This window comes from Mchenga conophoros, linkage group LG20 (genome assembly GCF_057382185.1).
Source record: "Mchenga conophoros isolate Kocher_MC1m ecotype Shallow Benthic linkage group LG20, M_conophoros_male_GT1.1, whole genome shotgun sequence".
NCBI lineage: Eukaryota > Metazoa > Chordata > Actinopteri > Cichliformes > Cichlidae > Mchenga > Mchenga conophoros.
This window is the reverse complement of record NC_140545.1, coordinates 13,866,734-13,881,311: the sequence shown is the minus strand read 5'-3', so window position 1 is coordinate 13,881,311 and position 14,578 is coordinate 13,866,734. Positions and strand designations below refer to the sequence as shown.

Here is a 14,578-nt window from a genome sequence, read left to right as displayed (position 1 = left end):
AACACCTGTGGTGGATTGTAAAACCCATATAAACTAACAAATCAGGAAGATCGTAATACTTGAGGAAAGGAAACACTATGAACCTATAGAAACAGCACTTAAGTTTATCGTGAGTCTTAATTAAGATGTTCAAGAAGTGGCCCAGCGTGTCTGATTCTGCCTCTTCAAAGTTATATTTTACAAATGTAAAATGTCACAGTAGCTTCCAACTGCTCGGAAACCAAGTAAACAAATTAATCACAGGCTATTATAGAAATAGCAGGGAGTCCATCTCATTTTTCAATTCTGGATTTTTAGCGGTCTGAATCGTGACAGTAAAAGATGTTTCTCGTTAGGCACCGCTTCAAGGGCAGCTGCTTTTATGGAAGCAGGGCTCTGTGTCCCACTTGATTGCAATGGACCGCCACAGGATACTTTCAATTTTTTTTTTCATAATCCGTCTTAAATCTGCTTTTTTGCTCTTTGTAGAACATAGGTGAAAGTGCTGCAGTCAAGCCAAGAGCTTCATTTTATGTCTTTCTGTTGAGCACATCCACAAATCTTCACACACTTTACTGCAGCTATTTTTAACTTCTCACCGTAAAGCATTGCACTAATGAAAAACAAAATTGACCCCTCACAAGGTTAATAGCCATATAATTTATGCGCTTGTTCTAAAGCTGTTTTTGTATAGCTTATATTGTCTTTGAGTCTGTTTTACTTGCAGCAGTAATCACATTTGCATGCACACAGTAATCCTTTGATTGCCTTTAACCTTATTACCACAATAATTCAATCAGGATTGTTACACTTAGCAGGAAAAATATTCACTCACGCTACATTTCACGCTTTTTTGTTGTTATTGATTCAATATGTGTACTGCCATCACTGAGCACCCGTGTGTATACCTGTGAGCATGAGCGCGCTTGTATTTAAAAGGTTCTTTCATGTAATGATCTACTAGTGGGTGTGGACAGCCAAAGCCCCGTCCTCCTGGGCATGAAGCAGGTATGGAGGAGACAGTTATTTCTCTAGCTTCACATACTGAATAGGGTAGTAGAGTCATCGGCGCAACTTTGTGCTGAACTTTGGGGGGGTCAAGATCTCTGTCTAAATAAATAAATAAATCTGGGTAAATTCCTAGATGATTAAACATGCTACTATTTTGCTGGTAATAACTGAAATGAGTAAAGAAAATGAACAGCCTATTAATGCAAGATAATTCATAATTTTATTGGCGGGGGGGGGGGGGGTTGGGTATGATTATTGGGTGGGGGTCATAACCCCCCTGGAAATTAAGCCCCTGAGTAGAGTAGGGCTCCATGGCGCAAACTAGCCTCCATACATGTAGTGTTTTATGTCCACTTAAAAGTCACATTGGCAACATAACCAGGGAAAATCTCAGACAAAAAAAAAAAAAAAAAAAAGAATATTAGGCTACCTTTTGTCGAATCTCCAGCGTTATAGTTTCATTCTGCAACTCGAATATGTTTCTTTCAATTCCATACTCTGTTTGAAACAATCATTTTACCTTCCCTCCATTTAGCTTTATTCTGATTGGGTGGTCCGCGTAAACAAAATGTTTCAACACACTTTGGTGCTCACAGCTATGGCTGTGCACCTGAGATGCTCGCGTACATGATGTACATCATGTACATGATGTACATGATGCTAAATACAGCTATTTGTGTTAATAATGCTAAAAGTTAAAAGAAAGAAAGTAAAAAAGTAGCTCTTTGAAAGATATCTTTTTTTCTTCTTCTTTTTTCTTCTTTTCTTTTTCTTTTTTTTGTTACCAGCTATTGTAGAAAACTAACTAAAATTTCTATTGAGAGCTCCAGCAGATTTTCCTTCTGTTCGGACTGTAATCAGCTGACCTGAGCTGCTGCTGCCCTCAGCCACTTTTCCAGCTGAGTTAAAGTGGCTGAGGCAGAGTGTAATGTTAGCATGTTGGTTATGTCCAGCTTTCACATACAGTCTATAACAGTTCTCCATGTCAGCACCACAACCACACCCTGATTTGAAAGAAGTCAGTAGGTTGAGCTAATACGAAGTATCTTGGGGAGTCCTGTTTCTTTTTCAGAACATTTAATGTGTGAAAAAAGTCAAATAAATTGTGGTTGAAGCCATGAAAGCACAAAAAATGGCACAAATTTAAGATAATGAATGTAGAAAAACAGCAAGTGAGCCATATGGCAGTTGGGGAAAAACACAGAAAGAGAGCAAGAGAGATTTCTATGGCCATATTAATCATTGCAACATCCTCTGCATGTATTTTCTACTTTTAAAGTACTTTAAAGTATGCTGCTGAAATCATTATCTAATAAAAGCTGTAACCGATGAGACAGCGTCTGAGAGGATTCACTGTGAAGGGGGCAAAGGTTTCCCTCATGCTCACAGTGGTCCTTAAGTAAGGCTTCGGAGGCATGAACAGCTTTAAAATCCATCACTGATGCAACCAAAGCGCTGTCTTACTTGGTATCATTATTTTCCCCTCCCTTGTCACGCAGCACCTGGTGCCAAATATCACATGACAAATGCACAAAATGCAAGTGGTATGTCTTCAGGAGACAGATGAAGCCAGCTGTGTTTCCATTTTTCATGTCTGAAAAGATCTCTGCAAACATTAAGATGACAGAGAACTTCTGAAAGTTTTGTCTTTTGGACAAGACCTCCAGTGAATGGCTACATTAACCTCCTGATGTGGAATTGGGCAAAAAACATAATACCCAAATCAAGCACTCTTTCTCATTATTTAACAAATGTGGCGTCACCTGTTTGTCAAATGTGAAATTAGAAGCTGGTTTATCATTTTTTTTGTTAAAAAAGGACATGATCCACATTGTTTGAAATCAGAATGGACAACGAATCTTGAAAACTCTGCAGCCAGCCATGAAAAGCCTACAAATGCAGCTTCCTAGATATGCTAAGAGGTATTCTTTGATACCTTAGCTGCTGTCTCATGCAATAGACTTAGGGAGTTATAAGTACTGTATCTCAGAGCTGCTGTTTCCACATATGCTGCTATATATTATCCTAATGACACCGAGGTCCAGGGCTGATGGTCCATGTCTTTTTATTCCCAGGTAGTGATGTTTTGCCCAGCATGATTGCAATGCTGTAATACCACGTATTGTCCTGCGTGGGAATAATTCTATCCGAGAAGGTTTGATTCTACCTTTTACATGGCATGAAATGGCCAGTTAGAAGATCCACATATTACTTTGTACCCCCAGAGACCCTGTACCCATCATCACTGGCCTCCCTGCATCATTGCTAGTGTGGCGGTGATGCAAACATGGCATCCAAGGTCTTGAGCCCACTGTTTCTCCTTGTGAGAGTTGGTCAGATGGAACCTTTTGCACAACTGCCAGGCTTGGGAGCATCCAGCATCCACTTGAGGATTTTGGTACTCCGGAGACACCGTCAGTTTTGAATATCAGTGGCTTTTTATAGCTGCCTTTCAGTGTTATTTGTCTAAGGGAAACTTTCCTTAATGAGCCTTTATCTAACTGAATTCATCCGTACTCTGAGTCACTCGCTAATCTTTTCACGGTTTGATGATTTCTTCAGTTTATGTGAGATATTGGCAGTTTTCATCACTCTCGCAAAACATTGCACTATTCCAGGCTTTTTAATCTTTTGGGAGATCTTCAGAAAAAAAAGATTTTTATGTTGTCTATACTGGTATGCTACTTTTTTATCTGTACTAAATAAACAGGATGTATATAATGATTTCTGCTTTTAGTTCGTTCCATTCAGAGACTACATTGACAGATCTGGCAACCAGGTCCTCAGCATGGCTCGACTAGCGAAGGACGTCCTTGCCGAGATCCCCGACCAGCTGCTGTCTTTCATGAAGAGCCGAGGAATCGAACCGCGACCAGCCCTGTCCTCCTCCCCACTACCGCAGCTGCACAGACACATCTGACCCCCGACACAGTCTCTGCCTTTCTTGGTTCTGCTTCTCCCTCCTTGCTTACCTCGGCTCACGTCCCTCACTCTTGTTTTTCACTTTAAAAACAATAGTGAGAGAAAAATCGACCCGTCACTCACCCTTCTTCCTCTCTCATCACCCGTGGGGATAAACAGGCACATCGTAGCTACACAGCGGGTGTCATCCCTGACCCGCCCACTGCTGTAGCTCTAAATCGCCCTCTTATTGCTTTCATTTACTGTTTGCAACTGAACCGTGACCATTCCTCCCCTCTGATACCAGACCGTTCAGAGCCTGGCTTTTTTTGTTTGTTTGTTCTTAATTGTCTGATTCCCCTCTCCAGACACATTTGGAACAAAAGGTTTTGCTGTTGGTCTTCGGCCAGTGTTGCCACTCATCACATTTGGCAGGAGTGCTGAAGCTAAATAAATTCAAATTTCTTGATGAGGAATAGACTCCAGCTCGTATCAGGTGCTGTGGGGTTACTTCGACTGATTCTTTGCAGTGACCGATCACAACAATAAAATCTATTTTCACCCAGCCGTTTTATGATCTCTTATTGTTGCTGAGCCAAATCTGAAACTGTAATCGAGAATGCAAACTACTTTAGTATAATCCATTCAGAGAAAATAGAGTCCTTGGGTTTCTCCTTTTTAAGGTAGGAAATAAGTGTTGTTAGAGCTAATATGGGGAATCCACACACATGTGGCCTGTCACAGACTTAGACACACACTCGCCTCTGTCAGACATGCCACACCCACACTCTCTTTGCCCAGCATGGGCCGAGGCTGGGTGCAGATTCCCCTCCTGCTGTTAGAGAAATGCCAGACTCTCCGGCTGCCCTGCAGAGAGGAGGAAGAGGGAGGAAGGAAGGAGAAATTGTAGGTGGGAGTAAAGGGAACCGAGGGGAGGAATGGGTAAGAGAATGAGCAGAGAAAGAAAAAAAAAGTGAGGAGAAAAGAGATGCACAAAGAAGCGAGGAAGAACAAAGCATCGGGAGATCTGTTTTGTTTGAAGGGAAAGAACAATGAGGCAGATGTGAGCTGGGTTGGAGACAGCAGCAGAGAAGGCTGTAGCTCAGTGCCATCTTTAGTTGGAGAAGCCTTTGTATGCATATTTACAAGGTGTGGAACAATCTCAATGAGGGATAAACGCACATTCTATGAAAAGCAATATACCTGACTTCCAGTGTAATGTTTGCCCTATGCATGTCCCTTCCTCTCCCCTGCCATGACTTGACATTTTATTCCCCAGAAGACTGGAGCTGTGTGCAAAGTTGGCAAAGCCTGCCACCTAGTGTTCACCCCTTGTATAGCAGGGTATCTTTATTATGCATGACTACTGTACATTTCTATACTAACTCAAACAGTACCCACGCATGAACAGATGCAGCTCATCTTACTATCTTAATTCAAGACAGGCATTCCAACAAACAACAGAGGCCCGTGTAAAGAACTACAAGCATCTTTGTGAAACGTGTCACTCTTCAGAGTTAATGTCAAGTGTGACAATCGTGGTTTATATGGGATGTTTTATTTGCTGTGTGACCATATAGACTTTTTCTAAAATAATCCGTTTCAACGTCATGTTTATTGCATGTCAGGGAAGCAGAAGTGTTGCAGTGTTTAGATAATTGTCATCACTCAAAGTGATTGTCCAAAATAATCTGTACTGTACATTTTCATTTGCAGATTTTGGAACTAACTTGTATGCCTTGTGTCCTGCAGAAACATATGAAATTACATGTATTTTTGATATTTTGGCAGGGTCATGAAAAACAGAAATGCAAAGACTCTGCGAGATGCCAGTGGTATTAGAACGTTTTCTGAACTTATTTAAAGCCCTGCTGTGATTTTTGTCTATCCCCTACTGTTGTCCTATGGCTGTATGAACTTAAAGGCAACCTATTATGCTTATTTCTAACTTCATATTTTTATTCAAGTACTCTACTAAACTTGCTTTGCATGAGTCACAGCTCAAACATAATCCTTATTTATCTTATACTGGGGCTTGGTGCAGCGCATCAGTTCGTAACCTGTCTAAACCAAGCTGTTTTATGCATTTCCGCTGATTGGCTACCCAACATAAAAATCTGACTTAAACAGCAGATTGGTGGAGCTTTGTGCTTGCTGACTGCGCTGTGGCTCTCGGTTGACCGTATCAGTGATATCTGCTCTGTGAGACATCATACAGAGCCATGGTTAGAAAAAACAAACTGAAAAGAGAGTTTTCAAAGCAGCTTGAACCCTGAGTTTTAGCTTGCAGGGATAACTGACACCTACCCTGAGCTCATTAGCTGAACCTTTGGTCATGTGAGTATAAGGAAAAGCATAATAGGTGCCCTTTAAAAAAACAAAACAAGATGGTTAAAGTTTTATTGTATATAAATGTTCTTTTTGCTTACAGTAAAGCTTCAAGAAACTTTTACATCTGTATTTCAAACAGCTAAATTGTATGTTGACATTTTTTAGAATGTCCATATAAGGGGAATGTAGATGTTTGACCTAGAAACCCTTAACTGTTCTGACAAATATCTTGTCGTGTTTCAATATGAAGTTTGACTATGTCTGTGTTTACGCATATCACCTGAAGGTGATGATCTGCAGTACAATATATCCAAACATAAAGCAACACACTCTTGCTGGTTGTATGTTGTATGTAGTAATTCATTCAGCAGCACTATAGAGATCACTCAGAATGAGTTCCAGCTTTAAATTGTTGGTTCATTAAAAAGATTAAAGAGCTTTAATACATAATGGGGGTGCATTTGCTTCATTACCGATTTGGATTCATTGCCCTATATCTGTTTTCATCTTGTTGTGAAAATAAATACAGTACTTAACAGAGCTCCTCAGTGAATCGCCACCTTATCACAGTGGAGGGTTTGGGTGGCTCAGTGATCCCATGTTTGGCTATGTTGTTTCACAGGGCAAATTTCCCTGGGTAAGGGGCCACAAAAAAGAAAAAGAAGAAAATCCAGCGACCAGTTTAGCTTTCCCAGGATAGGGCTACTGGGGCCCCACCCTGCAACCAGGCCCAGGGAAGAAGCACCTAGTGGCTGGGCCTTGGCGTGTATCCTTGTATCCTCACTGGTTCACTGTCTATACGTTGGGGTTTGCTTAAGTGGATCAGAGGGCTGCATGCGCCTTCAGGTCAGGAAATAGGTCCTGACTGTCATTTGCACTAAATTCACTTGGTGTGGTGCTAGAGGGTGCCCTAACTGGTCACTCCATTTTCCTAGTGGGAGACTTTAACGCTCACTTGGCCAAAACCAGTGATACCTTGAGGTGTCTGGCTGGAAGAAATGGCATGCCTGATACAAACCGTCTCGAAAACCTGCAACTGAATCTCAGTTTCAGGAACATTTTTGTGAACTACAAAGTCTTACCTGCTGTGCATTCAAAAATGTTCTTTGAAGTCTCTGAACTTTTTCTAGCACATCCTGCCATTATGTCTTTTCTACTATTAGTGACAAATTGTCAGTGTAGACAGAACTGAATCGTTTTGACCCGCCCACCGCCAAAAATCAGAAAAAATCTTTTTTAATTAAAATTCTAATACGTTCACTGTGTATTTGACCAGCTTTGCTAACATGTATCTATGTGTTACATAAGTAATTTAATTAATATTACAAATTTAGGTTTAGTTTTGGGTGCCCAGAGCAAGTACTGACTATTACCACTCATTTGTGGTAAGAATAATTTAGAAACCCAGTGGATGACTTGGGAATCCAGTGGTTTTAAGATACAGATAACAGATGTCCAATTCAAGGCTTCCAGTTTTATCGAACAGTTTCTTTGAAAAAACAGATGATTTTTAAAAAGCTAAATTATTGTCAGAAAAACAGCATTCTTGCAGACACAGTTAAACTGATTTGTCAGTAGAACTGGGTCTACAAAGCAGAAAGCGTCTGGTGCCAAAGCCCCTTTCCTTTGAGAATATACAAATATCTGTTTTGAGAGATTATGGTAAATTTGTCTAAAGTGGAAATGAGAGAATAACAGAAGAAAAAAACCTTACTGTTCAAATTACTCTCAAGTATCCACAGTGCCAACACTATTCAGTTGTAATTTTGATGTAAACCTAAAAGTCTTTAAGTGTTTATTCTGAGTAATTGAACTTCAGTATTGAAGCTTCGAGGAGTCTCTCCACAGCAGGTCTGACAACATTATTTCCATCATAGTTCTTCAGGTCTTCATTAAAAAACATTTAAAAAAGGTAGATAAATATTTTCCTCTGATATCCTGATTTTGAAACAGTTACTGTGTTTGTTTCATAAAAGACTTGGTCTGGCAAATCTGTTGGATCCTTTCAGTTTAATTTACCAGACAAACAGGTCTGTGGACGATAGTGATGGGTCGTTCGCGAACGAAATGGCTCTTAGAGCCGGCTCTTTGACGTGAACGACGCGAGCCGGCTCCTTATCGCGAGCCGTCACGTGGGGTTTTTTTTTTCTTTCTCTCAGCCTCTCTCTCGCACTTTTTTTCCGTTTCACTCTGCACGCGAGCCTTGTGCTTTACGCTGGGCAGAGGGGGGAGGGGCGGTAGTTACACTCAGTAGCACAGGAACAGAGCCAGAGAGAGAGAAAGAGAGGCAGGGACAACAACATTAGAAAGGTATAATAATCATCCACAACTATTTTCGGTTGCAGATGATAAAGGATTGAGAAAGTTTATTCATGCAGGTCCATATGACAGAGAATATGCATGTTCTTTTAGTTTTCATATTATAATTTATATTTAATTGTGTTGTGGTTTGCAGTGTTTTGTGTTCTTTTCACTTTAAATTTGTGAAAGGAAAAAGCTGAAAATTTAAATAGTTAAAAGTTGAAATGTGAATAGTTGATTTTTGTATTATATGATTTATTTATTACATTTTATGTGGAGTGAATAAATAAAAGTATATTTACGGTGGCCCCTAGAGACAAAGCACATACAAACTTCAAATCACGTACAAACTCTGAAGCATGTACAAACTCCAAAACACGTAAGAAACACGTACAAACTCCAAAACACGTAAAAACTCCAAAACACGTAAAAACACGTACAAACTCCGAAGCACGTAAAAACTCAGAAGCATATAAAAACTCAGAAGCACATACAAACTCAAAACACGTACAAAAGACAACAGAAGTGCTCCAGGATGATGGGCGCAGTGTTGAGCCTTTGTTATCTTGTGGCTACACAAGCCAGCAAGTACCAACGACCGGATTTGGTGTGTGTGGTAATAACAGGTAAATGAACTTTTTTTTAAATTATTTGAATATATATATGAGTGCCTGTGTATAAATACAAAAATACACACATGTGTAATTTAAATTGTGTAATTTAAGTGATCTAGTAGCTCTGCTTTGGAAGTTCAGTTAATGCTAGAAATGTGTTTTGGAGTTTGTACGTGTTTTGTCTCTAGGGGCCACCGCATATATTTATATATAAACATATATAAATAAAACCACTTGTTTTTACGTTAGTAATTCCTTTTGTGCATAATTTTATATTATTGTTAATAATAAATTAATTAAAGCAACAAAACAACCTGAAGAGCCGGTTCGGAGCCGAAAGAGCCGGTTCTTTTTAGTGAGCCGAACCGAAAGAGCCGGATCTCTAAAAAGAGCCGGAAATCCCATCACTAGTGGACGATGCAATCAAAATCAGATTACATCATATTTGCCAAACCTAGACTTCCTGAAAGCTACGCAAAGACACCATTTATCATCATCATCATCTTCATCATCATTTATTTATTTATATAGCACTTTAAAAACACACCTGGTAGACCAAAGTGCTGTACAATACTAATATGCACATAGTAATAAAACCAGACATAGCAATAAAGTTAAAAAACAATAAAAAAATATCAGTTACCCACAGAGTTAAAAGCCAGGGAATAAAAATAGGTTTTTAATAAAGACTTAAAAACTGGCACTGATGTAGCCTGTCTAATATGGAGAGGAAGGTTATTCCAAAGCATTGGCGTGGCAACAAAGAACGCTCGGTCTCCTCTAAGTTTCAGCCGTGACTTTGGGACCGAAAGCAGCAACTGCTCAGCTGACCGAAGGGAACGAGTGGGGACGTGGGGCTTCAACAAGTCAGACAAATAGACAGGTGCCAGACCATTTAGAGATTTAAAAGCCAATAAAAGGACTTTAAAACGGATCCTGAATTCAATTGGAAGCCAGTGTAAAGAGGCCAAAATCGGAGTGATGTGATCAAATTTTCTTCTGCCAGTTAAAAATCGTGCCGCAGCATTTTGCACTAATTGCAAGTGTGACAAAGTGCCCTGCCCAACCCCTGTTAAAAGAGAATTACAATAATCTAAACGTGAGGTAATAAAGGCATGAATAACACTTTCCAAGTCACGCTTGGAAAGAAAGGGCTTAACCTTTGATAAACGTCTGAGGTGATAAAATGCTGATTTTACCACCCCGTTTACATGGTCATCAAAGGTGAGTGCAGAATCAATTTTAACTCCGAGATTTGTGATCGAACTCTTTAGTTGGGAAGTCAAAGCTGCAAGATCAACATCAAGAGTATGAGAAGAACGATTTGGGCCAAATAAAATTGCATCTGTCTTCCGATCATTAAAATTTAAAAAGTTTTTTGCCATCCATGCTTTGACATCAGTAAGGCAGTCAAGCAGAGGTCCAGTTGGAAGACTATCAGCATGACTAAAAGGTAAGTAGAGCTGGCAGTCATCTGCGTATAGATGGAATGGCACTTCATGCTTTCAGAAAATCGCGCCAAGAGGCAAGAGGTACAATGAAAACAATAACGGCCCAAGAATAGATCCCTGTGGCACACCCCAAAGCAGAGGGGCCACAGAGGATGAGGCCGACCCCAACTTAACACAAAAGGTCCTATTTAAAAGATAGGACTTTAACCACAAAAGTGCCGAACCAGAAATTCCCACACAGTGCTGTAAGCGGGAGATCAGCAAATCGTGGTCCACAGTGTCAAATGCAGCTGTCATGTCCAACAAGACCAGCACTGCATATTTACCACGGTCTGTCGCTATCAGGATGTCATTCATAACTTTTACGAGGGCTGTCTCCATGCTGTGGAATGGCTTAAAGCCGGATTGAAAGATTTCTGACAATTTAGATTCATTCAAGTAGTCCATCAACTGAGTATAAACAACCCTTTCCAGAATCTTACTAAGAAAGGGAAGCTTAGAGATGGGTCTAAAATTTGATATGACTGAACTGTCTAAGCCTGGTTTCTTTAAAGGATGTATGACTGCATGCTTAAATTCCCTAGGTACTTGACCAGACAAAAGACTAGTATTAATAATGTTCAGAATATGTGGTCCGATGATAGGAAATACCTTTTTAAGAAAACGGGGAGGAACAACGTCATTTGGAGAGCCACACGGTTTAGCATTCAACACAAGTTTCTCTAAATCAGATAAAACAATTGGTAGAAAAGCAGAGAACAGACTTGAGCAAGAACCATGCATGGCTGGGTCAGCAATAGGTAGAGTCGGAGGTCTCAAACTAGCAACCTTTTCCACAAAATAATTAAGAAACTTATTGCACATAACTGCAGAAGAGTGCAAAAGAACATAGCCTTCTGGATTAAGTACAGAATTTATAGTGTTATATAGAACACGAGGGTTATGCGAGCTGGTAGCAATAAGTTGAGAAAAATAGGAGTGCTTGGCAGCCTTTACTGCTCTCTGATAGACTTTCCAGCTAGTCTTAAGAGCTTCCATAGAGACGCACAGCCTATCTTTTTTCCACCGTCTTTCACATCTTCTACATTCTTTTCTAGTGGCTCTGGTAAAATCAGTTAGCCAAGGACTAGCCTTTGGCTTGCATTGTCTGAATATAAAAGGAGCGACAGCGTCGAGGATTTATGGACTTTAATTCAGCTTTCTATCAAATCATCTCTGAAACTCTTGCCATTGCAATCACCCTGTTTGTCCTCTCCATATCAACCCTGGAAGCTCTCACAAACAGTGTGTGCATCAATACTGAAATAAAGATACTTTTCATCTTAACTCTTTAGTTACCCTTTATGACTGATTTAAAGTTTAGGTAGGTAATACACATTTAAAACAAAACAGACTTTTTGGTATAACTATTCTACATTTGCAAACTGAAAATGGCTACTTGAAATAACTTTAAAAAAAAACTTTGTATTGTATGTCCCCCTCTGGAAATCGACTATGATGCTTTGTACTCTATACAATTTTTAGTTTACAGACTTTGAAATTTAAACCTATTATTATATTATATTATTATAGATAAAGCTACCCAGCAGCATATATAAGTAATTAAAATAATCTCAAGATGCAACATTAACAATGAATACATATTAATAAATCAGTTAATACAATCCAGCAATATAATGTATTTGAGTACCTGCAGTTTAGGTACATATTTTAGTTCCAGTTTGAAAGAATCATACAGTGTTTGATCCCAGGTTACCCAGATGCACCATTCTTTGAACTATGACAACAGTGGACCCGTTGGTGCCAGATATGCTGTGACGGCCAATTGAACACAATCACCCAAAGAGACAGAGGAGTAACTCTGACTGGATGTAAAGGTGTTTCTAAAAGAGGTGTTTTGAAGCAGGCCAGAGTCAAGGAAAGTAAGAGTTCATTCAGACAGACTGAAAACAGGTCAGGAAATTACCTCTGAGCAAAGTGTAATGTTACTGCAGATAAACTGCTTTTCATGTAGCAGTCACCCAAACATCTTTTCATTTTCAGTAATCCAAAGCACCTCAGTGTGCTACACTTCTGGACAACAAGCAGATCCTGATGTCATTACAACGCTCTTCTTTCCCCCCCCTCCTTTCTAAACATAATATTTTATGAGTATGTGGAAAGAAACAAGGAACAACATCTGGCAAAAACGTGTGTTTTTAAAGGGACTTGAACAAACCTGGTTTTGTGGGACTTTGGGTAATAGGTCAGAGAGGCTTAGCTCAGGGAAACTTTGGGTAAATATAAATGAAGCTTTCAAGCCCTGAGAGAAAAAAAAAAGCAAGAAACTGGAGGCACACGTGAAATTTTCAGGAAGCTGCTTTAGGGCTACCGGGGTTGGGCAGACTACGGTCAGAATGTGCGTAACACTTTTCAAGAAAATTGCTTTAATTACTGGTTAAAGACAAAAGCAGTAGAGTTTTTGAGTTTGATCCAGAGTGGTTTGCTTAAATGTTAACTATAGGACCAAGGTAGGGTACAGCTCAGCAAGACTTTAAGAATACTTATGAGATTCTACGATGTCTGCGCCCAATTCAAAGTGTCAGAATCCATCATATAAGCTGCAAATTAAAGCAGAGTAAATAATCAAAGAGAGAAGAAATAAATCGTGTCAGGTTTTAAAAGACTCCATAAAAGCACCAGTAGTATTACCTATAACAACAATGCAGCCTTTCTGTTTTTCCACTTACCTCACCACCAAGCTGCTTTATAAAACAGCTTTTTTGTTGTTGCCATGCTGTCATAGCCGAGAGGTGCTGCAGATGAAGGTAAAAACCAAAGAGAAATAAAGAGCAAGCTGGCAAAATCTCATGCTGCGTAAATGCACGTAATGTGTCTCTTGAGGGGATGACTCAAATACCTTTAAAGAAACACTTTGAAATTTAATCAGATGATAATTTGAACACTACTCTCATACGAAGTCAGTTAGCATAGTTTGTAAACCTATGCTAACCGGCTATGCTGGACCAGTGTTTATGCTAACTGGGTTGAACTGTATTGGCAAGAAGAGCTAGCTCTCCTCCTATAAGCACTTCAAAATTTATTAAATAGATAAATAGTGATAACTAATAGACTTTTGTTATTTAATCCATACAAAAATTGGGAAAATCTTTAGGACATAACTATATCTAACTGAGAGGTCTCCAGTCAGATATAGTTTTCCACCCAACTTTTACGTTGACCTTTTGGTTGTGCTTTATTTCTGATGAGTCAAAGAGATATGTCAATGCTTCACTACAGTTTCTCCTTTGTGAAGAAACAATCTTTGAATGTGGATTTTGTTACTTAGCCAGACTAGCTGTTTGTTGTTTACGCTAATCTAAGCCAACCAGTTGTACCTACCGTAATTGTACTTACCAAGTATGCATTTTGTGTATTATATAAAATGTAAACTCATCTGTAATTTAAAGGTCTATATTTTAATGATCTGCATGAACTTTTTCACACTAAGGAAAAAGGATCCAGCTTAGCCTGGGGCTTCTGAGGCAACCTGCTATAATGTGAACTGCTATTTTGGATCAAATTATCCACTAAATCCCTGGTATATTTTGTATATTATGTTAACAGCATACTTGGAAGACACTGCTTGCTACATATTGCATTTATTCTCATTACAGTCAGTTCTGTTAAATCCAATCAAAATTGATGATCTCAGTGCAAGATGTCCAAAAGTACCTGACAATACTTCTCTTCCTCATCATATAATCTTTGCATCTTTTCCCATCACTGGATTCTGTGAATAGGCTGAGACATAATTTAAAGCTATGCAATCATGATTTGGCCACTACATACTGAAGCTAACCATTTTTTAGATCAGAAGAGACTGACGAAGAAGAGGAATACATAATACCCCTGTTTTGGACTTTGAATAAAGGCAATGCTTTGTTCTCTGTGTCTGTAAACGGTTTGGATTAGGACTACAGATGCAAGACTTGGAGGCATAATATTCTC

The 14,578-nt window shown here is 39.3% G+C and overlaps 1 protein-coding gene across 2 annotated transcripts in view; it reads left to right on the top strand.

The window, feature by feature from the left end:
• LOC146550501 (copine-9-like) overlaps positions 1-6,672 on the top strand; it is a 115,509-nt gene extending 108,837 nt beyond the window's left edge. For both annotated transcript variants that reach the window (XM_085258679.1, XM_085258678.1), the window contains one exon: positions 3,728-6,672. In XM_085258679.1, coding sequence (XP_085114805.1) covers positions 3,728-3,910 — 183 coding nt within the window. In that variant the 3' untranslated portion in view covers positions 3,911-6,672. The remainder of the gene's footprint in view (positions 1-3,727) is intronic.
• Positions 6,673-14,578: the final 7,906 nt, after the last annotated feature.